The 24,470-nt window shown below is 37.4% G+C and overlaps 1 protein-coding gene across 17 annotated transcripts in view; it reads left to right on the top strand.

The window, feature by feature from the left end:
- Nucleotides 1–24,470, top strand: part of RMND1 (required for meiotic nuclear division 1 homolog) — a 60,704-nt gene that overhangs the window by 23,995 nt on the left and 12,239 nt on the right. For all 17 annotated transcript variants that reach the window (XM_056818931.1, XM_016428952.2, XM_007484747.3 and 14 more), the window contains 5 exons: nucleotides 7,348–7,456; nucleotides 13,003–13,078; nucleotides 14,232–14,271; nucleotides 15,293–15,393; nucleotides 20,586–20,692. In XM_056818931.1, coding sequence (XP_056674909.1) covers nucleotides 7,348–7,456; nucleotides 13,003–13,078; nucleotides 14,232–14,271; nucleotides 15,293–15,393; nucleotides 20,586–20,692 — 433 coding nt within the window. The remainder of the gene's footprint in view (nucleotides 1–7,347; nucleotides 7,457–13,002; nucleotides 13,079–14,231; nucleotides 14,272–15,292; nucleotides 15,394–20,585; nucleotides 20,693–24,470) is intronic.

The raw sequence follows: 24,470 nt of genomic DNA, 5'->3' as shown, positions 1-24,470 counted from the left end.
GATTGTCATGCAAGGCATAAAAATATGGAAATGGTATTTGCTAGAAGTGTTTACTGCTCTCACTGAGAATTCCCTAGACTAGGGGTTCTTAATCTTAACCTTTTTTGTGTATATCATTGACCCATTTTGAGAATTATGTTATTGAATATATAGGCATATAGAGAAAGATATTTACAAGAAAAAAATTATATTGAAAGTTATGAAAAAAATTTTTTTTAACTTCATAGACTCCAGGTTAAGGATCTCTGCCCTAGATAGTATTAAAGTCGCCAAAAACAGATTCTCTACACATTTTAAGGTACTCCAAATGCATGAGCTGGCAAATAATACTGTGCTAATTGCATCAAACCCCAGAACATTCCTAGGTCCCCTCAATAGGATTCATTCACTGGAAAGAAATTGGCCTCAAATTTCATATAGAAAAAAACTAAATGGGTAGAAGATGCCTGTTATCCTGAAATGTAGTTGAAGGTACATTCCTTTGAGTAACTACATCTGTGCACATTTCTAGGATAGGTACTAGAAATAGACAGTAAGTTCAGCCCAGAATGGAATAGGAAGAAGATATCAGGCTAGTATTTTCAGTGATTCTAAAATGTTAACCCAACCACCTCCTCCCTCACTCTCCACAAATATTTTCCTAGTGATATTGAATGATTGTAAATTTTAAAGACGAAAACTCTGAAGAATAAAAATTTTTGGTGATCCAGAGAGCAATCATGAAATACATGGGAAGCAGAATCAGGTTCAAATACTGGCAAAGGCTGCAGCAGGATTCTTGCCTAAGAAGGTAGATGAGGTAAAGTAGAAGCTCTCAGGCCTTGTGAGGCCTTGGCCCAGGTAGACAACACTTGGCCCCAATGGCAATGGGCAACAACAAAGCCTCAGTGACAATAGATGATCCTGACTCATGAGAACTGGTGACTGACCAGGTATGATATTCACTATAGTCCTAATTGCTGCTGCTCCTGCTGCTACTTCTTAATGCCATTTCTTCATGCTCCTGTGAACTGCACATTTTGGGCATCACCCACGTCACCAAAGGGGGAAAAGTTGAGGCCTATGACTTCAGGTCTTCATTTTCCCACGTTTGGTCTTTCAGGAGAATATTACACTGCTGCTGCTTGTTTTCTGTTTTGTTTTTCTGACATTGAGGTTTATTTTTTCTCCCCCAATGTTTCTTTACAGTTCAGTAATACATTTAAGTGGGGAAGAGTTCACTAGAAGGTATTTAGGACATTGCCACTAAGAGGCCTGATAAGAAAATTATTTACCAGTGTCCTCTGGGGTGCAAGCTAGGTGAGTTCTTTTTCCTAAAAGATATTGAAACCATCCTCAAGACTTAACTGATTCACACTATTGACATTACTTCCTAGTCTTCCGAGTAGAGTACAAAAAGCCATGAAGAGGTCTAGCTTCAGCCTGTAGCACTTGGAATTTTAACCAATAAATAAAGTGTGAGTGAGAATTGAAGCCGAGCTTCTTCTAGCAATCTTTGGCTAGAAAAATAAGCATTGTCTCCATGGGAGTTTTCAGTGGACCTGGTCACTCCTATGCTTATGCTTTCAAATGCCTTAGGGAGAATGTTCTTGCTTATAGATAAACCAGTCTCCACCAGTCTTAAATACTGACTGGCCCCACTCGGTTAGATACCTTAGGAGTAGGAGTAATCACATTAGTTTAGGAGCTGCCTGATCCTTCCTCAGTCAGGAGTTTAAGGAAAACGAATGGTTTCACCTAGAAATATTGTTAATAAATAATACGGTTCAATGAATTTTTTATCCATCCCTGATGCTTCATTGGTAAGGCCATCATGGTTATCTCAGGCACTCAGCTGAATCATCTTATCTTTCCTGAACATTCTGGATGACTCCTTCACCTGCTTTGGTGAAGTAAATCTGTATTACTTCTGTGTTATCTTATGTTAAGGTCCAGCTCTGAAATGACCCTTCAGGGCACTAGTCCACTACTAGTACAGAGTAAATGAAACATGTTGGCTGCAGTACTGATTACTTTACACATAGCTCCCACTCTCAGCAAAGCCTTTTCCCTCCAGACTTCGTTTGTTCTTTGTACATTCTTGTATTATGTCTGTGATTCGGTATGTGTAACTCTTTAGGAGCTGAAATTCTGCCAGTGCTAAGTAACAGCTCTGCATTCACCATGTGCAGGTCTAAAAAAGAAGCAGCCCTGTCTCACATAGAAATCCATAGGGTGCAAGAATGGAAGATCATTTGGTGCCAAGGAATAGGCCTGGGATTAATCCTAGGGAGAAACCCGTATTCTCCAAGTATGAAACGAGATCTTGTACTTTAACAAATAAAGATTTGGACGGGTGAGCAAAATGAGACCATCGCCTGGGAATCCAAGAGAACCCCAGTTTAGTCAGCTTGAAAGATGGAGACCCTAAAGCTTGCCCTTTGTTCCTATGAGAATCCACCCTTTGACTGAATAATTGACCTTAGATGGATTTAGCTAGGTGGAGTTAACAGATTTAATCAAATGGTAAATATCCTTTTGTCCCAGTCTCTTCTCCCTTGGTATCAGAGATTCTTTCCCTAGAAGACCCAAATCTGTGCTGGTGTTATGGGCGGGAAGGGATACCTTTGGGATTCAGGAAGGATACCTTTTACAAGAATGCAAGACTCCAAAATTTAGCTTAAAAACAAAGAGAAATTTATTAATTTAGAAAGTAATGTTGAGAATGGCCAGGAGGATAGCAAGGTGGGACAGCAAGATGGGGAGCAGTTCCTGGGAGGACAGCATGAATGGAAAGGCTGTTCCTCCATGGGGACAGCATGGATGGAAAGGCTGTCTCCCAGACGACATCAGTTCTGGGGATTTTATCCTTTTTACAACAGATGCTATGTCATGGTGTGGAGGTGACCTATGGAGTGTTAGTCCCTCAGGCATTTGGTGGGGTGAGGTGGTCATCTGATGGGTCTGTCTGGGGGCATAGATTCATCTCTTTGTCCATCTAAAATCTAGAGGACATTCAAAGGTAGATAGTCATCTCGGGACCCTTGGGAGGGTCATTGGGTATTTCCAGGTTCAGAGTCTGGAGGATAAAAAGGCAAAGGAGTTTCCCTGGTAATAGTTCGCCTGGGTTTCTGGGGGCACAGTGCCCATGTCACTGGGACCCTCCATTCCCATACATACCCTCTAGCCTCAGGCAGTGGTTTCTTTTCCAAGCCTGTCTGTGTAGCTGGAGCACCCCCATTTCCTTGTAGCCATGGTCAGTCAAACATATTCCCCCGTCCCTAGGTTCCCCAAATGGTCTATAAGCCCTCCAGTTTCTTCTGTCCTTCGGAATTGTCACATCTTGCATGTGATTCCCAGGGGTCTGTGGCCAGAGCAAGCAGAGTCTCCGGGCTCTGTGTGGAGGCCTAAGAGATGTCAACTGGGAAAAAACACAGAATTATTAGTTAAAAATCACTCTTTAATCAAGGGCAAAGGTGGTTCAACGCTAGTAGGCCTCAACAACATCGCTGCGCACCCACTGCAGAGTCCAAGGATTGAACTCTGGCCGCTCTGGACACTGACCCCTGAGAGTGCCACCACGCTAGATGATGACTCCAGGAAACAAAAGAATTTGGGGAACCTATGTACCATTGGGGAATCCAGGGGTAGGGAAAGTTGATTGATCACTATAACTACAAAGGAAATGAGAGTACTCAAACTACATAGATAGGATACAATCTAACTTGGGAAAGGAATCATAGCTAGAGGCTAGGGTGTAAAAGAAGAGGCTGCTTACAATGGATACTAAAGGATGGTTCCTGCCTGGTGTGGATCTTCTTGGGATAGGGTCTGTTCTAATAGGGGAGATTACTGAAAACAAAGAGGGTCCTTAGCATATGCTTAGTCTCACCCAACTAGCTTTGTCATTCCTCTGATGGTTTCCCACTCAGTCTGAAACTGCTAGCCCTGGACTCCCTTCAGGGTAGATTCCCCTGGGAAAAGGGAACAAGGATCAACTTTGGGGTCTCCAACCTATAAGCTAGTCCTGAAACTTGGGGTTCATCGATCCCACTAGGCCACAAGTTTGGGGTTCTTAGATTCCATGGTGACAGAGGAAGGCACTGAACCCTCTCCTTAATTAAAGATGTGATTTTTCTGACTATTGAATAGTTGTTTTTTTCCAGTTTAACAAGAAAGACCCTTCCTTGTATGTATGTGGCTTTTGCCTGGGTTATACAGTGTAGTTATTTGTCTGCTAGACATATGACAAAAAGTGTCTCCAAAGTTTTATTAAACCTGAGAGCCACTATTCTTGGTGATACTGCCAGAAAATCATTACTGAGGACTGTAAAGTCCTGAGGAGGAAATCGATGGTTTCAGATATACAGATAGTATTCGAATTGGTGCTAGCCTTCAAAAGTAGGGACTTCAGGAAAAAATTGCATTTAGGAAGTGAACAACTAGGTAAAAAGAAGTTATCTGAATTTCTGGCCAGGCCTTAATATAACGTCATGCCAGGTTCTTGATTAGGGATACTTAAAAGGGCCTAAAATGCATTTTATTGGAGACTTGCAAAGCTGGATGAGTGCCTGGTTCAGAGTAGGCATGTAAATGTTTAGTGGCTGAAAAACTGATATTGGATCTCAACAGTTGAAATTTCCTCAGAAATTCTTTCTCTACTATGTGGGGTGGAAATTGAGAGAACCTTAAATTCCAAAGTATACCCTCTTTAACTACCATTAAACAATATGACCAGAGAGAACCATTGCTTTATTGAAAGAGGGAGAAATGTGGGGGCAGTGCCTCAAGTCACTGACCCAAAGCAGAACCCCCAGCCCCCACAGTTACTGAGATAGATCTGGCCATATCAGCCTGGGAGGCACCTGGGGACAGACTGACTGGAAGACTTACAGAAAAACTGATACAAATGTTCTCTGGTTTTTCCTGAGACATTCCCTTCTAGAATAACATTTCAAGAGGCTGGATACAGAACATTGAATACCTTTACTATGGACACATTCAAGTAAATGAACAAATTCTAGAAACTGGAGAATAGCCTCAGGGTGGATACATCTAAGCAAATCAATATTTTAAAGAAATGATCAGGAAATTGGAGTCAGACACCAAGGGGGGACTGGATTAAATTGGAGGGGCTGATCAGTATAGCCTTTGGGCTTGACCTGGAACAGCTTCATAGATACTCTACAATACAAAGATAGACTTCTAAGACCAAAGGGTCCTCCAGGTTGTTATTTAAGGTTTGTTCCTGGTTACTTTAGGGTCTAAGAACAGTCTATCCTGGGACTACTGCCTCAGGCAAATTCCCAAAGACTCCAACCAGGAGAAGGGTGGAATAATCTTGTCTTGGGTGGAGCTTGCAGAGAGATTGGGGGTGGGGGGGTGGGAAGACCACTTTTCTATTACCTTGAAATTTTAATGATAACTTGAGAATAACACACTAATTTCTCCCTCCATATACTACCAAAAGGGGAGCTAACACAGTCTCATTATTTATAATGATAATTTTGATCTAGAAAACTTGCTGAGAAAACATTTTTCCCCCAGTAAGGGGGAGCAGGGTAGGAAGAGTGGGCCCTTTAAATTCAGGATGTGGTAGGGGTTTTTTTGGCTATTTCTTTTTGAGTTTTGGCTTGAGGTGGGGCTGTGTGAAGTGGAAATTTAAGGGGACCTTGAAAATATCAAAGTATACCCTCTTTAATCACGATTTTAAAATGGGGGAAATCATCTTTAAAATGGAATGTATTCATTGAGAGAAACGTGAGGCACTGCCTCAAGTCATGAACCTCAGACAAATGCCCCCCCCCCCCCAAATTTAAAGAGAGAGAGGTATGGCCATATCTGCCTTGGATGCACCTGAGAACAGACTCTGATACAATCTTGCTGATACAAAATGCTTCCCAGGTTTACTGAGAAACTCCCAACTTATAGGAAAATTTCAAGGAGATAAAACTTTTAGTAGCTTTACATAATGGATGGATTCTAGTAAATTAAGGCCTTCCAGAAATTGGAGAATAGCTTTACAGTGGGTACTTTCAAGCAAATTAACATTTTAAAGAAATGATCAGGAAGTTAGAGACTGACACTGAGAAGAGTTCAGACTGCATTATTTGGGAGGGGTTGATGTCAAGCCCTTAACACCCCCCAACCTCCCCCCCCACAAGAAACTTGTCCTGTTTGAAGAGACATGGATGAGGTGTCTGTTTTTTACAAGTATGACAAACATTACATTTAGAGTTTTTTATAAGTTTGATATAAACTAGAGTGGAGGTCACCTGATGGGGTTAGCCCTCCCCACTTAAACTCCTTTAAAGTCTTGTCAGTCTGAGACTAGTGAAGTTGGACTTTCCCTCAGGGAGAACTCTCATGAGACCAGGTCAAACCTGGGACTTTCACCTTTAAGCTAAGTAAACTGGGGATCATTAAATCTTTCTAGGCTACAAGTTTGGGGGCTTCTAGATTCCATTTTAATAGTCTCTTCCACTTGGTTCTAGAAAGCAGAACTCAGAGCAGCAGGTTTGTAAGCTTAGTGGAAGGAGCAGCTAAGTGGCACAATCCAGAGAATGCCAGACCTGGAATGCAGAGAATTTTATTCAAATTTGGCCTAAGATACTTCCTAGCTGTGTGGCCCAGGACAAGCACAACCTCATTTCACCTTTGCCTTTCTACTTTAGAGTTGTTACAAAGACAGAAAGAAAAAGTTTTTAAAAACCTCAAATGGAAGGAAAACTTCTCAGCAATTAGAATTGTCACAAAGTAGAAGGGACCAAGAGCCATCAGGATTTCAGAATATTTTAAAATGATAGGATTTTTAAAACAACTTTTTCGAACACTTTATACAAAAATAGATTGTTGTTTAATATGTATTTTAAACTTGTACTAGGACTTTGTAGAAGACAGAACCTTATCAAAGGGGATGACACTTTCCAGGCCAAGGAATCCCAGGGCTGACTTACTGTTTTAAAGTAGAATTAACCTGTAATATATCTATTTATAATAATAAAATATCCCCAAGAATAGTATTACTTTGGATAAGTCATTATTTTTTTTTAAACCCTTACCTTCCGTCTTAGAGTCAATACTGTATTGGTTCCAAGGCAGAAGAGTGGTAAGGGCTAGGCAATAGGGTTAAGTGACTTGCCCAGGATCACACAGTTGGGAAGTATCTGAAGCCAGATTTGAACCTAGGACCTTCCATCTCTAGGCCTGGCTCTCAATTCACTGAGCTACCCAGCTGCCCCCTCATTACTTGTTTTAAAAAACTTGGTGTATCTGGAGTTCTAATTTTGCTAACCAAAATTAATAGTGATATATTATTGTGACTTGAACCATTTAGTAACCTATCTTGTGTTGCTCTGATTGGTACAGGATCTGATGCACTGCATAGCCTTCGCAACAGCAGATGAATATCATCTTGGCAATCTGTCCCATGAATTGGGATTTCATGGATATGTGGAAATAACCAATTTGCCTAGAGGTATATTTTCTAAAATTTATACCAGTAACATTTATATGAGAAAAGAATAATGTATTTGGACATATGTGGATGATCATAGACAAAACTAACAATGATTTTACATTATCATTAAATACTTTTAAGGTGGGAAATCCTTTTCCTTTTATTATCAAAATTTTAAATGACATGGCTACAAAATTACTAGTCATACTGATTAATAAGACCTTTTGAAGTAAATTGCCCATTGCTTGTACATCCAAATACTTTAAAATTGCAATCCATGCTGTTGTAACCAGATAGATTCTTTTAAAGTACAAAATAAGAAGAGAGACTCCCTTAAAAAGAAGTGGTGGTGGTGGTTGTGGTCGTGGTAGTCACATTTTAGTAATGATTTGAGGATGGCCTCAGCTAGGACTATTTTAGAGAACAATGTTGTTTGAATAAAAATGCAATAGATTATAAGACTATAAAAGAGGAAACGTTACAAAGTAGTTGCACCTAGTTGTTCCTTAACCCCAAGGAACATTAGAAATTCCACTGTATTTTGACAGCCCCATGAACTGAGAATTCCTACTCTGTTGTTTGCTTGCTTGGACAGACATAGCTCACATGGAATGCTATAGCTGCGTTCAGAACCCATCCACTTAGAGAGCTACAATGGCAACCACTGTCATGACATTGTATTTCAGCAGCATTACTTTCTTCATGTCCAGACTGACCAGGGTCTAACTGGGCTCTAGCCAAACCTTCTTCTCTACTCTCTGGGCAGCTTTATTGAAATCATCCTGCCCATCCTGGCATTTTTGTACATACTAATAAAGTTGCCCACTTCCATGGGCATTTAAGTTGACTGTGGTTCACAAAGAAGGGATGTTTAGGATTTGGTTTCTCCCAGGACTATCTGGGGGAAAGATAGAGGGGAGAATTTAAAAATTAAAATCTCATTCTACTTAATTTTTTTAAAAACTTATTAAGCAGGATAATAGTTCTCAAGGAGAACTTTTAAAAGTTATAATCATTCTAAAGTTGTCAATATCCTTGTTTCCTTATCTTTATATATTTACCCTACAGACCTGATAGACTTATTTTAAAATATTGTTAAGATTAAAAATTTAGGTTTTCTGTTAGAAGTATTATATTTTTAGAGATTTAATTAAGATTAGGAAATAAAGAAAATACAAAATAAGAAAGCACATGTCTAGGCCCAGAGAGCCCATTTACAACCACTCACATCTTGCCTGCTTAGATAGAGAGCCACGTGTGCTCCAAAGTGGAAGTAGGAAGAGAGTTCAATAGGCTTTACAGCCAGTTTAAATAGAAATTTTGATCTTGCCAAGGTGAGGATCTTAGTGAAATTAGAGGGCATCCTGGGAACTAGAGCAAGGACTTCTGGGGATTGAAGTTCGGGGTTCAGATCTCCATTTTTACATACCCCCATTTGATTGTTATTGGGGAAAGAAGTTTCCCCAAAAAGGATCATGAAAACATAATCAACTTAAACATTACAACAATTTGAGGATAAGAGGGGAAAAAAGAACAAAACCAATAATTGCTAGACGTATTGACAAAAAGCCAGTTGGGGGCAGTCCCCTTTGGCATGAAAGTATAGATACAAATAAATAAATGTTCAATCAACCACACCCAAAGTTCAATTTTAATCTTCTTGTGCAGCTCGTGGTCTGAAGGCTTCTTCATGGTGTCTTCTCCAAACAGTTCAGTTTCTGGATTCAGAAAGGTAGCATGTTTCTTAACCTAAAATTCTTCTCAAAAGGAATTTAAACTTTGCAATTTAAAATAATAATATTTTTACATTTCCCCGTGAAGAGGATAATTGAAAAACACGGGATCTCTTAGGGATGTATGGCTGAATTATGAGGTATATGAATCAATTGGCAAGAGAAATTAAAAAGATATCAGAAAAATCCAAATAAAAAAGATAATTTCTGGGGGCAGCTGGGTAGCTCAGTGGATTGAGAGCCAGGCCTAGAGACGGGAGGTCCTAGGTTCAACTCTGGCCTCAGACACTTCCCAGCTGTGTGACCCTGGGCAAGTCCCCTGACCCCCATTGCCTAGCCCTTACCACTCTTCTGCCTTGGAGCCAATACACAGTATTGACTCCAAGACGGAAGGTAAGGGTTTAAAAAAAAAAAAGATAATTTCTGGATGAAAATATAGACCATTAAAGTCTTATGTGTAAAAATTCTAAGTAAAGGAAAAGTAAACCTATAACAGGTCCTTGAATCAGGGCCCAATTAAAATGATCTAAGCAAGTAAGCATTACCCAGTCAGTAGCCAGGACTACAGAAAGTTGCCACACTAGAAAAGATAGAAAAGGGACTAGATTATAGAAGCCAAGTAGGAGCCAAGTTTAGGATACTCATCTGTAAGTATTTTCAGAGTGAGTGTGGATACAAGGAAGGCCTATGTCTTAACATATGTTAAGCATCGCAACCTTGAGTCTTCACACTAGGTTCAAATCCTTTGTATTGGCTTAGAAGTACATCAATCATCCTGGATTGGTTTATTTTGGCCCTATGCAATGGCTCTTTTGTATATCTTGTCCTGGAATCAGACAGAATCATTAAGCAAAGTCCCATAATTTTTTTAAACAATTAGTGGCATCATTTTTATAGTCTCAAGCTTTTGGGGCATGCTTTAGCAAATGTATGTTAAACTTATATTACTGTAAAATCAAAAAGGTTAAAGAAAACTTTAATACTGGTGACATGTGCTTGAAATATAAAAAGGAGAGAGAAAAAACAAATAGTATTTTGCACATGCAAGAAAAATATAATAAAAGTGTTTTAAAAATAAAAATGTAGCTTATAATCATTGACACCCTTTGTCAGCTAAGAAAATATGGAATACAAGACTTTCTCACCAAAAATGAGATCCATTTCCTCTTCATATCTGGCCATGATCCACTGTGAGTACAAACAAATGAATTTCACAAGGTAACAGTTGAATCAGTATCCCCAAAATTCTCAATAATCCAGTTAATTACAATAGCAAACAAACATACTATCATATTTCACATAAGTTGCTGTATGGCATTTTTAAAAGCCTACGAATTGATGGATATTTGTCACAATTTTTACAATCAGAGCAATTCATTCAACTTTGGTGAACATATTTTTAAACAAAGTAAAACTCATTTTGGGTTTAGAACATCATCAAGAAATCTAGATATTCTGGTGGAAGTAAAGTAGTGAGCTGAAGAGTTATATGAGAGATGCTCCCTTTTATTTTTGGGGGGGGGAGGCTTCTAGGGGTACATGCCCTGGGATTAACTGCCTAGCTTCCATTCACATAGGTGGGGGTTATAAAATGTATTTCACTTCAGCTGTTAAAATGGGCCTTACCTCGTGGTAGGGGCAGGCAAAAATGACCAGAGATTGTTAAAATAAAGAACCCTGAAAATCGATTGAGATATTTAGCACATTAATTTTTCCAAAGGTTGTTATAGCAAACTTCTGATGGAGTCCATCTATCCTCTATGTGACAGTTTACAAAGTCTAAAACAGAAAAGCTGTTTTTTTTTTTTATGGGCTTAATCAGTGTTTGTTCGTTCAGTATGATTATAGGGGAAAAGCAATATAACAGTAGTTAAAACTCAGTACATTAAAATGAACAAGTATAATAGAATAATATTGAATGCAGTAATATATGAACTTAAAATCACAAAGTTAAATCTTAAACAAAGCAATCAGTAAATGCAATAGAATACAGAGATTTTTATAAAACATTGGAGTCTGAAATACCTTAAAAACATAACCTCCAGTCTCTTTAAAGTTCCTTGGGTTTTTATCCATTTAGATGCCTATTGTCAGAAGGCAGATTGGTATAGGCTAGGCAATGGGCTTTAAGCGACCCATCCAGGGCCACACAGCTGGGAAGTATCTGAGGCCAGATTTCAACTGAGGACCTCCCGCCTCTAGGCCTGGCTCTAAATTCATTGAGCCACCCAGCTGCCTCCCCAAATTTTGCTAAAGAGTTGCTGGGAGCTGAATTTTTTCCCTGGAACACAGGTGAAATAAATGAAATTACCAGAACAGTCAAAAGATATCCTTTTAAACAACCCATTGCTTGTAAGTTCCTGTTTGGAAGTCTCTTCCTTCTTTCCCTTTCTTTCTCCCCTCCTGTGATCCCCTTCCCCCAGTCCACGTGAAGGCTAATCATAGCCTAAGGGGAAATTACCCCCATTTTTTACCAACTAATAGAAATGAGTCCTGGATCTGGGGCGATGAGTCAGAATTGCTGGGCCGAGTGGTTCATCTGGGTCGGGATTGCAGGCAGTAGGTAGGCGGGCCGGGGCTGGGAGATTGCTGGAGTGCAAAAGCACCAGGTGAGTGAGATCTGCGTCAAATAGGTCCGGTCATTGGGAACAGGAGCTGAGCCAGCTGGGCAGTTAGGGTAGGCAGCTGAGCAATATTGAATCAAGAAAGTCCGAAGCAGATGACTGCAGGCCAGAGCTGATCAAGATGGTTTTCTAAAAAAGCAGCTTGGAGAAACGTGGCTTAAAAACCAAACAAACTAGGCACTAGCTATTAAAGGCTGATCTTAGTTACAGTAGATCAGAAGATTGAAGGTATTTTGTTTTCCCAAAGTGGTTACTCCAAACTGTTAAGATTAAAAATTTAGGTTTTCTGCTAGAAGTATTATATTTTTAGAGGTTTAATTAAGATTAGGAAATAAAGAAAATACAAAATAAGAAAGCACATGTCTAGGCCCAGAGAGCCCATTCACAATCACTCACATCTTGCCTGCTAGATAGAGAGCCATGTGTGCTCCAAAGTGGAAGTAGGAAGAGAGTTCAATAGGCTTTACAGCCAGTTTAAATAGAAATTTTGATCTTGCCAAGGTGAGGATCTCAGTGAGATTAGAGGGCATCCTGGGAACTAGAGCAAGGACTTCTGGGGATTGAAGTCCGGGGTTCAAATCTCCATTTTTACGATATCAAGGCTAGGTGGTACAAGTTCAGAGTTGACGTCAGATATCTACTATTGTCATGATTTGGAACAAGTCACTTAACCTCTGCTTGCCTCAATTTCTTCATCTGTAAAATAGGAATAATAATAATACCTATATCTCCCAGGGTTGTGGTGAGGATCAAATAAGATAATAACCCAGTGTCTGGTACATAGTTAAGTGCTATATAAATGGCAAGTATCATCATTATTGTTATTATTAAATTTATCTTCTTAACAAAATATATTATGGAAAAAATATTACTTTAAGACTTTTTCAGTACTGATTTTTGAAGTAATGCTAGAATTATAGACACTAGTATAACTTCAATGGTTACTGAATAGAACAAACTATACAAAGTGACTATTAACTAAACAATTTTATACAGTGTGAAGTATTGCTGCTATTCAATCTTTTCTTATACTTTACTCATTCCTGATGATGTCTCTCTTTGAGAAAACTTAGTCAACAATTATGTCATATAATGCATTTTGGAGTACTTGTCTTAAGAATTTCAATGAAGTTGTTTTTCAGAACAACTAACTGGAGGAACAAAATTATGTTTGAAACATTGCTTTTCTATTTACTTTAAATTATAGATGCAGCAAATATTTTGGTGATTGGCGTAGAAAATTCTGAAAAAGAGTATGATCCTGGAACAATCTTTTTCTTCAGGTAATACAAAAAACCCATTTATTAAAGCAATTATATCCAATTTCTAGAAATTGCAACCCTCCAATTTTGTATAGTAAGTGGGACAACAAGCCCCACTTCAGATGTGCTAGGGAACTTACTATTTAAAAGAATCCTGTGATAATCCTTGTCTTTTTTAATATAAATTTTTCCTATATTGGACATACTTCATAGAACATGACTATAAAAACCTTAGCTTCTCATTATTGCTGGGAAAGTCCCTATGTAAATGTTACTATCACTATTGACTAATTTATCTTTTCCTTACTCTCCCTATTTCTTGTGATTTCATGACCCAATTATTTCCCCTGGGCTCCTGACATTACCTTCCAGCTCTTTAGAGGCCTGATGAATTGGATGCCATCCAAGGAACTTTATCCAGCAACTTCTAGACTAATGTTGATTCCTTTCAATGGGCATCAAATTAGGCAAATTCGCCCATGGCTATATATAGGCTTTACATTCTGATCCAGTCTTAAGCAAGCTTAAGGCATCATCACAATTCTCTCTGGAGCATTTTCAGTGTGGCACAATCTTATCCATCCCCCACTTACCTGTAGTTCTACTTACTTCAGTCATTTTGCTATGTATATTTTCTGAGAATGTTCTCCCGGAGTTCCTTTGTCATTGCTTAGGAACTACAGCGAATTAATTAATTAATTAATGCTGAAGAAAGATGTTTAAAAGTATCTCTGCACTATCTGGGTTTTGATATAGCCTGATTATAGTTTGTCTGAATTGATCCAAATATACAAGAGTACTGGGAGTAGTAATTACTTGGGCATTATGGAAGCACTATAAAACCAGTGATCTTAGGAAAAAAAACAACCTTTATTTAAGCATAAAAATGTTGGTTTAATTTTAATTTGACCTTTGTATATTTTGTCATTTCCATCTATATTGGACAAAAATACGCATCACCTTCCCCTGACAAAGTCAAAAACACTTTAATGAAAACCTTTTTATTTTAGCTAGTCTAGGTAAAAACCAAAGTTTAATGTGGTTTTTTAAAAGTTTATTCATTTTAGTAATACTTAAACTTGGAAATAGTCTTAAGATTTATATGAATATTATTTTCTATATTAAAATAATGTAACTTTTAAACTTAATGGATCTTTTTATTTGTTTTGTACAGGGAAGGAGCTGTTGTATTTTGGAATGTGAAGAATAAAACTGTAAGTGAAAATAAATTGAAAACTCAGTAGCTTCTGGGAACACATTTTTATGGAGCTCTTAATTATTTGTCATAGTGGACAAGAGCAGTGGTGCAAATGATCTAAAGCAGCAGATAAACCTAAACATCATTTCTATTTGCTCTTTATTACATATTTTCATATAGATTTGTCTTCCTAATTATGTTTTCTTCTGTCTTATGTGAAACCAAAGGTAGCATGATATGGTTGGAGAGAGTTAAGACTTGAGTTCAGATTCCTATTCAGATACTTAGTTCAAAGAAAATAATAGTGTGATCTTAAGCAAATCATTTAACCTCCCTACACCTTAGTTTCTATAATTGTGAAATGAAGGAATTTAGCTGGATTATCCCTTCTAGCTTTAAATCTGTGTTTTTATGAGTTTTACAAAGCAGTTTGGTAGAGTGGGAAGACATGGACTTGAAGTTAGGAGAGACCTTGAGTTCTAATATATTTCTGACATTCATTAGCGATTTAATGATCTAATTAATTAATTTGAGGTTTAGGTCACAAACTTTTTGAACCCCCAGTTTCTTATGACATGAGAAATTAAAAATTTGTTCCTACCACATATGGTTGTCATGAGATTCTGATGAGACAGTAAATAGAGAGTTGTTATAGTAACTGATGGGAGAGGAGATTGCAAGCATAAGCCTATCTGTGATTAACATCTGCAGCACCTAATCTACACATTGAAGTGTATTGTTCATTGAGAACAGGCCAAACTAAGCTTTACTTTACCAGAGGGGTGTTTTTTTTGTTTGGAAAAGGGGAATTGTTTTTTTGTTTGTTTGTTTTTTATTTAAATTTGCAGAAAATTATACCTTGCCAACATCAAGATCAGGATTGAGTTGTTATTAAAATAATTGAACTTTAAAAAACAAATTTAAGTAGCCAAAAAAATTACCAAGTATTATGGGAAAAAATGCCAATTGTCATATCATACAATACTCATGTAGTTTAATTCACTTCTTATTTTAAGTTGATATTTATTTTCCTCCAGATGAAACATGTGATGCAAATTTTGGAAAAACATGAAGTTCAGCCTTATGAAATGGCACTGGTTCACTGGGAGAATGAAGAGCTTAACTACATGAAAGCAGAGTAAGCAATTTGTTATTACCTACACTAACAGAGCATCTCCAGTACTCAGGTTGATCTCTGATCTCATTAACGTAATAATCCAGCAAAGCAGATTGCAACCCACCCATGTAGGCCTATCTTATCTTTTCTGCATCCTCAATAAGTTCAACATATGGAATATACCCAAAATGCGAAGGACCTTCCTTAAGTACACATTGACATTTCAAGGATATCAATGGTGTATATATAGGCTCTTCTTTGGTTATCCCTTTTCTTGCTAACTGTGAGATTTAAAATAGTGAAGGTCTTAAACTGTAGTGATTTAAAATGGTGGAAGATATAAATTGTGATAGATATAAGAGAGGGTGAGTAAATTTGACCACAGAAAATATGTTTCACTACAGTGTCTTGGTTTTAAATCAAATATAAGGTGGTCGCCAGGGAAATATTCCCAATTATTCAAATACCCAAGTCAACTGGGTTTTATAGAGATTTTTAATTAATAATATAATGAGGAATTTGAGAAAGAGTAGGAAAGGAATAATTATGAAGGGCCTCAAGCCAATATGGCCTAGACCTGAGTCTTAAGAGAGAGAATCAGTCAGTCAGTCTTTTAACACTCACCACAAGGTCTGCCTAAACAAGGATTCTACTGACACCAGGCCAGCTCCATCTCAGCTGACTTCACCAGAGAGCCTTCCAGCCAGAGACTGTTCCAAAGGGCCTCTCTCCAGAGCCTCCAGAGGGACAGAGTCCCCTTAGAGGAGCTCCAGCGAGACCTCCTTAGAGATTGTCCTCCAAGAACTTCCCTTCTCCAGAGACTCTCTCAAGAGATTCTTCCCAAGTGGTCCTCATCAGAGATCCTCCAAAAGGAATTCCTCCTAAAGGATCTATATTCAAGAGATTCTGCTTTTTCTTATATAGGGGTTTTTCTCCCATGTCACCTCCCCTAAGTCCCTACATCTACCAATCACTGTAGACTCTTTCCAAAGGACTGCCCATCTGAATTCCTGCTAAGTCAACCAATCTCCTCAGTAAGTCTGAACCAGTGAAAACACAGCTGAGTCAACTAATCTCATTAAGACAAAACTTGCCCGACCCTTTTAGGTACCTAGCATCTCATTGTATCAATTCTAAAAACTGGCCTGGCTCAAAGAACTCCTTGCCCCACCATAAGCATGGATCCAAGTACTCTCTTTATTTAGCAAGGAGTTTTCTGCCCTAAAGCAGTCTTAAGTACAGGTGGAATAGAGCCTCCCATTTCTGATTCTGGCGAGTTCTCACATCAAAATGGGGAATGTTTCTCAGTAGTTCCAATTAAGTTCCAATTGTTCCAATTAAGAATTCCCCGATGGGAAATTTTTTAACATTCACAAGTCTGAGAGATTTCAAGATTTACATAACTAATCAGTCTTTCTTCATCTTTAATCATAGGCTCCTTGGATATCCTTTTTACTAATTCTCCCTTACACTTTCTTATTTGTAATGTGTTGCAACCTATTCATGTCTATCATAGATTCCTCATAACTCTTTAGATTATCTTCATCTTGAATTATTCAGAGATTGCAGTAATCCATGATGGACAAAATTATTATAAGATCACTGGAATAAAATGAAAGACCATTGACATTAAAAAATGGGCTTTTGGGGGGCAGCTGGGTAGCTCAGTGTGTTGAGAGCTAGGCCTAGAGACGGGAGGTCCTAGGTTCAAATCTGACCTCAGACACTTCCCAGTTGTGTGACCCTGGGCAAGTCACTTGACCCCCATTGCCTAGCCCTTACCACTCTTCTGCCTTGGAGCCAATACACTGTATTGACTCCAAGACGGAAGGTAAGGGTTTAAAAAAAAAATTTTTTTTTTTAAATGGGCTTTTTTTTTTTAAGGGAGAATACAGAACTTTGCTAATTCCCAAATGTAATCCAGCATTCTCCCACCTATTCAATTCTGGTTCTCATTCATTATCCATTTGCAGAACATTGTCCTGCATTGTCAAGAGATATCACACACATACTACATACACTGCAGAGATGAGCTTTAGGTTGCTTGTCTTGCGGTATACCCTACATATACACTGAGCACTATATGCCATCCATCTTGCAGCATACTATCACTCCAGACAATAGGAATTCTTTATCCATGTAGCTTTTCTTCTGTGAATAGTTAGACCAAACTCCTGTGAATCTCCTTTGGCAGCTTTACAGTGTTCTAGGGCTTGTTGGAGTGTACACAATGTCATCTACAAACAAAAGCATTTCATGGACCATTCTTTAGCTTGGGCTCTATCTGAATTCTCTCCAAGATAGTGGAGAACACTTCTGGGGAACCCTGTCAGAGCCCAGTCTTTCAGATGCCAAGGAGCCACGAGGCCTCCGACATCCTCCCATAGTACGTGTGTGCCCAGTCAAAGGACGGGGCTGACCTGACCAGAATGGTTTTTCTAAAGGAATAATGGGTAGAGTTCAGGGTCCAAAGCACACAGAGAATTAATTTTACTTTAATTACTGACACACATTATGATTTTTTTTATTATTCTTACTGATTATTATCTCTTATACAGAGTTATTCAATGAACTAGACTATAAATCACATAGTTACAACTTAACATATTAATTTTTATAATTATTATAAGCTAATTGATTCTTCTTACCCTGCATAGGGAAGAAGGATTTATTTGGAAATTAATGTGACATAAAAAGATGACCTTGAAATTTTTTTCTTATCTTTTCTTATCAAACCTATGATTTCATAAGGACTTCCTGGTGAGGAATTTCTTCCACCTATGCAGGTTGAGTTGTAGAGAGTTGCCTAGCTTATCAAGATGTTAACGTATATTGCCCTGTAGGAGAGAGGAGGGACTTGGTCTTAATGACTACATCTCTCTCCATATCTACTCTGCTACATCTTCCATCAATAAAAATAAATATAATAAATAAATAATATAAATATATATTTTATAAATATAAATATATATAAATATATATATAAATAATATATATAAATATAAAAATAAATAAAATAAATAAAATAATAAATAAATAAAAATAATAATAGATAAAAATAAAAATTGCTTAGAATATTAAAATATGTGTAATCAGTTTCATTTTGATGATGTTATTTGGGACTCATCATGTCTGGCACCTACAGATTCTTTTTTTTTTTTAATTGACATTTTATTTGGTCATTTCTGAGCATTATTCATTGGATACAAAGATCATTTTCTTTTCTTCCCTCCCCCCCCACCCCCACCTCTCCCATAGCCGATGCGCGATTCCACTGGGTATCATATGTAATCTTGATTCAAACCCATTTCCATGTTGTTGGTATTTGCATTAGAGTGTTCATTTAGAGTCTCTTCTCAGTCATGTCCCCTCCACCCCTGTAGTCAAGCAGTTGCTTTTCCTCAGTGTTACCTACAGATTCTTTAACAACGTAGTTAAGATGTATAGTGTAGTCTTCAAGTCTATGCCACTGTCATTTCTTACTCCTGAACCACATTTTCAAGCATATTGGACTTGCCAACTTTCAAAATGCATATTGATTTAATTTAAAGAATTTTATCAAATTCTTCATGGAATTTCCCTAACTATTCATCCATTACAACAAATGGTGGCACATAAACTACATTTATTTTCTTGGTCTTATTGCAGATATTTACCTTAAGCACTGCCTTACTTTGCTGTTTCTTCCTAAAACACCTATTTTACAATAAACTAACAGTGGTAATAAAGCAAAAATCATGTTTATTAATTTAGTATCTTAAAGGGAAAAATGACACCAATGCTTATTGTCCATGAAATATAATACTAATGGGCAGGCTTCTTGGGGTTTTTTTTTCAGTAAATAGTCTTAATTTAATGTGTATCTATCTCTTCTGGTTCCCAAAGAGCTATCCTTTATTACCAGTAGAAAAAAAAGAAAAAAAGCAACTCAGTTGAATCAGTCAAGACATCAGCCAAGTTTAACAGCATTTAATGTTCCACATCCATTACCCCTTTTGCTTTGTTCATTTACATCATCAGTCACTGTATATGTGTGTAATTTTCCTGGTTCTACTTTTTATAGCAGTTCATCTGTCTTCCCACACTTCTCTATTGACTTCATGTCCTTCATTTCTCATGGTACAATAGCTTATCATTATATTCACATGCCATAATTTTTGTAGCCATTCTGTAATCAGTGGGCATCTACTTTGTTCCCAATATATATTCAATCATTCTGTCTTTGGCCTCCTTGGGTTACATGCCTACCAATGGGATCTCACGTATGAACATTTTAGCCCCTTTCTTACCTATATTCCAAATTGTATTACAGAATGGTTAGACCAGTCTACACTTCCACTAATATTGCTTTAGATTGCATGTGCTTTCCTAGTCCCTCCAACACTATTTGTATCTTTTGTAACTTTTGTCAGTTTGCTCTATATAGCAAATAAAATCTCAACAGTGTTCATTTGCATTTCTTTCATTATTAGTGATTTGGAGTTTACAGTTTACAATTCTTTTGAATTTGTTACATCCTTTCTACATATCTCTCACAGAATTTTTATGAATGATTTTAATAGATGAAGTGTTCTTAAGTATTAACGAAATCCATGTAATTGAAATTGGTATTCTAAATAATACAAATCAGGAAAATCTTGGACGTTTCATAAATGTGAAACTATAATAGAGATTTCTAAAAGATGAATACTAAAAATGTTTTTACATGTAATGGGGAAACATAAAATATTTTTAAAAGTCGATGTTATGTTTCTCATTTCTTCTTGATTTCAGAAACCATAGACATATGTTAAATCAATCTCAATTCACAGTTACACAGTTATAGTCTTCAATACTTGGATAAATAGACTAAAATTTTTAGAATAATTTACAAATATTATCTCATTTTATCTGTCCAACAACTGGGGGGGCGGTATTTAATATGATATCCATTTTGCATAAAGATGAAGAAATTTGAGGCTGACATAGATTAAGTGACTTTCCCAGAGTGCCACAGGTTAAAAGTGTCTGGGACCATATTTGAAGTTGGGTTTTTTCCATACCAGGTCCAAGACTGTCTCACTGTGCCACTGTCTCACAGCTGCCTCCTTAAAGATAATCGTAACTTACTGATACATGTACCATACCATCCCTATATAAGTATAATAGTTTGTAATAAGAAAGATTTGTAAAATAGATTGGATTTGTTTATCTTTTTATTTTACTTTTTATAGGGGCCAGTCAAAACTTCATAGGGGGGAAATCAAGTTAAATTCAGAGTTGGATCTAGATGAAATCATATTGGAGAAATTTGCCTTTTCAAATGCCCTTTGCCTTTCAGGTAAGTTATTTCAGAGTTTGGAGTGTTTCATTGCTTGTAGTAGTTGTGGAGAATTTATAAAGAAATTGAAAAATTTAACACATTTTCACAGATAAATTTAACCAACTACAAAAACAAATAATCCATTTAACTTCTAGAGTAAAAAGCAAAAATCTTAAATAATAAAATTTTTTGGCATTTTTCAAGATAGAATCAGATTAATTTTCATAAATCAATAAAGGCTTTTGTTCTATACTTCTTATGTTACTGATTTTGTTCTTTTAGAAAATATTTTAAAATTTAAAACTAATTTAACAATTAATTTAAAATTGTTATCAATGTGTATGATTCCAGTTCGGGTAGCCTAGATTTTATTACTTCCTATAAATCTTGCAGTATTTCTTTTTACTTCATATTTACTATTTTTTATAATGCCATCATATTTTATTAAATTAATATGCCATTTATCAGGAATTCTGTAATTATTAAACATAGAGGTTTTGAATTTTTTTTTTATACAACTAGATAATGTTTTCATTAATTGAGGGGGAGAAGCAGGAAGAAGTCAGAAATTGCAGCATTTGTTGGAAAGATATGATCAGTTTTTTGGCTAGTATTACCCTATTGCTTTCTAGAATGCCTGTACCAGACTACTGACTTACCCAGCAATATATTAGGATTCCCTTTCCCTTAAACTTTTTCAGCACTGAATTCCAAATCAATTTGCATTAGTCTTGTTTTGCATTCCTTATATTATGAGTAACTTCAAGCACATTTTCATGTGTTTTTTTGTTTTTTTGTTTTATAACCCTTACCTTCTGTCTTGGAATCAATACTGTGTATTAGCCCAAGGTCACACAGCTGGGAAGTGTCTTGAGTTCACATTTGAACCCAGGACCTCCCATCTCTGGGCCTGACTCTCAATCCACTGAGCCACCCAGTTGCCCCCTTTGTGGTTTTTTAAAATGTGTATTTCCTCCTTTGGAAAAAAAAAGTATTGAGGGTAGGGGACCAGATAGTTGGCACAGAGGATAGAGCACCAAGCCGGGAATTAGGAGGACCTGGATTCAGATCTGGCCTCAGATACTTCCTAGTTTTGTGTGACCCTGGGCAAAATTAACTCTTGCTTGCTTGGCCCCTGCTCTTCAGTCTTCGAGTTGTTCTAAGATAGAAAGTAAGGGTTTAAGGGGGAAAATGCATTCCTGAAGAAAGGCCAGAAAGAATCACAGATAAGGAGGATGACTCTGAAAGTAACATGTTGAATTTTTGATGAAAAGCAAGCTAGACATAACAGATTTGCAGTTTCCTATATAGTCATCTCATGTAGTAGTCATTTTTGTTGATATTTGTTAAGTTCAGAGTTCTTAAAAATGGAAAACTGGAAAAAATCCCATTCCAAATGATCAGTTGAACTGATGTTCTATTAAGGATTATTTATTATTAGATCTATGTGTCAGTTCTTTATAGACTCTGGGTGTCAGACCTTTAATATTTATTACAAATACTTTCTCCCAGTTTATTTCTCCCTTAACTTTAGTAAAACCATTTTTGTTATGTCAAACTTTTCATTGTGCCTAGTAAAACATACTCATTTTTGGACTTCAGGAAATTCTTCAATTTACTTGCTCTGAGGCAAGATTTGAACTCAAATCTCCAATTACAGGTCTAGCACTCTTGTCACTATTTCTACCTGAGCTCTTGATGGTGGTGAAGATGGGGTTTGTTTGTTTGTATATGTAGATCCATTCTATTATAATATAGGAGGTAAATAAACTATGGATACAAACTATGGATACATTTTCATCTTATAGTTTTTAAGGGAGCTGTATTTAGCAAATTGTATTCTATAGCTTTATTTAAATGAGGTTTATTGTGAGGTAACTTTGGAGAAAGCAATTTCATCTTAGTAATTGTAAAGATGATATAAACGGCTTCCTGGGGGTTTTACTCCCGAGTCAGGCAAGATGGTCTTCTCAGGGCCAGAGAGTGAAAATGGCTCTTCTCTCTCCAACTCGGGCCAGTAGGCAATCAAATCACTCTGACTCCACTTAAACTCAAAATAACAGATTTATTGTAGATGCCGTTGAGGATGGGGAAAGGTATGTGGGCTGAGGACTTTCCCCAAACACTAATAAAACTGTCTATATCCCACCATCCGACTCTTCAGTCTCTTCGGCCCTCAGTTGAGCTGCGGCTACGCTCTCTCCCCTCTCTACCTCAATTCTCCTCTTCTAAACTGGTCTATTCTAGGCTAAGCCCACAATGGACGTCGTCTCTAGAACAGGAACAGATAGTGAAGGAGTCAGGTTTGACTTTGGTCTACCCAGGTGAGGCCAAAGCCCCCCTCGAGGTAAACTGAGCAGTTCACATCAACCTTGCTTGAGATTTTCTTCTTCAGAGTAGTAGCAGTTTGGATGGCTGGATGGATTTTTAGGAATCAACTGGGTTATCCACAGGAACAAGTAGAAAGGGCCACAGGAGGTCAGAGCTGGGTCCTGAAGATGTTTCCTTCTACAGGGTCTTCTCCCAACTCCCCTGAAGGCAGTTATTTTCACAGATTCTGGTGCACACGCAGCACTGCTGGATCCCCAGTGAAGAGTTCCCTGTTCCATCAACTGCGTGCACACACTCTGCTTCATGACTTCTTCCAAAATCTCCCTTACCATGATCAATTCAGAAGCCAGATTCAAGGAATTAAGAAGTGAAAGGAAAGAAATACAATGAGTGTAGACAACTTTTTTCTAAGAGGCTGGCTTTGAAAGTTCCCTAAAGAGCTATGGGGTGAGAGCTTGAGGTAATAGTGATGTCATGCAGAGGGGCTTTTAGGTCTGGTGGAAATCTAGCCATGTTTATAGGAATGGATTAGATAGAGATTAAAGATTAGTGAGGAAGGGATATCTGTGTGAACAATCTGCCAGAAGAGGCAGGGGATGAAATCTAGGGTACAAGAAAAGTTGGTCTTAAGACCCACAGTGGGATTGCCCTGAAGTTGAGATTAGATAATAATTGTAGTGGACAAAATCAGCACAAGTACCTCACTTTCTTCAGCAGCATATGAATAATAAAAGATGTAGATGATAGGAGTAATCTAGGGTTAGTGTTTAGCAAGGTAGGAAAAACAGTAGGATAAGGGGTCAAGAGATTTGAAAGTTTAAGAGAATATAAAATTGTGAACTAGTTAAAACAGGAAGAGAGGAAATTTAAATCACAGTAGAGGATTAATATTAGAATATGGAGGGACTGCAGGTCAAGTTGAGGACAAATAGATTTAGAAGGATGGAATAATAAAAGATTGTAATCATACCAGGGAATTTTAGGATTCTTAACTGTAGAGGTAGAACTGAGTGGTTCAGGTGGAGTGCAGAAAGGTCTTTGGCAATAGAGAAGAAAGAGGAACTGGGAGACTAGATAGAGTATTTTAGGGAACATCATCTTTCACAAACCTTTACCATTTCAAGATTATTTCATACTATTCTTCTGCATATGTTATATGCTCCAGAAAAACTGTACTATATGCCTAGTGTTTTCTTGTCTGTGTCCCTTAGCTCACTTTATATTCACTGCTTCAAATGCCCTTCCCCTCTGTGCTTGTTAAATACCTGGGCATTCAGGAAACTTTAGTAATGATGTTTTCCCATGGAGATAAGGGCAATGACTGTAGCTCTCTTCTTATTCTCCCTGCCAAAGCTGTCTTTTAGACTATACATTTCCTAAGAATAGGAACTCCATTTGGTTTATCCTATGTACTTCAAAGAATTCTTTGAACATAGTAGGCCCTCAAATGTTTGTTGATTGTGTC

Source organism: Monodelphis domestica, chromosome 2 (genome assembly GCF_027887165.1).
Source record: "Monodelphis domestica isolate mMonDom1 chromosome 2, mMonDom1.pri, whole genome shotgun sequence".
In the NCBI taxonomy this organism is placed as follows: domain Eukaryota; kingdom Metazoa; phylum Chordata; class Mammalia; order Didelphimorphia; family Didelphidae; genus Monodelphis; species Monodelphis domestica.
Note: the sequence above shows the minus strand (reverse complement) of the source record. Positions and strands in the feature narration are given on the sequence as shown.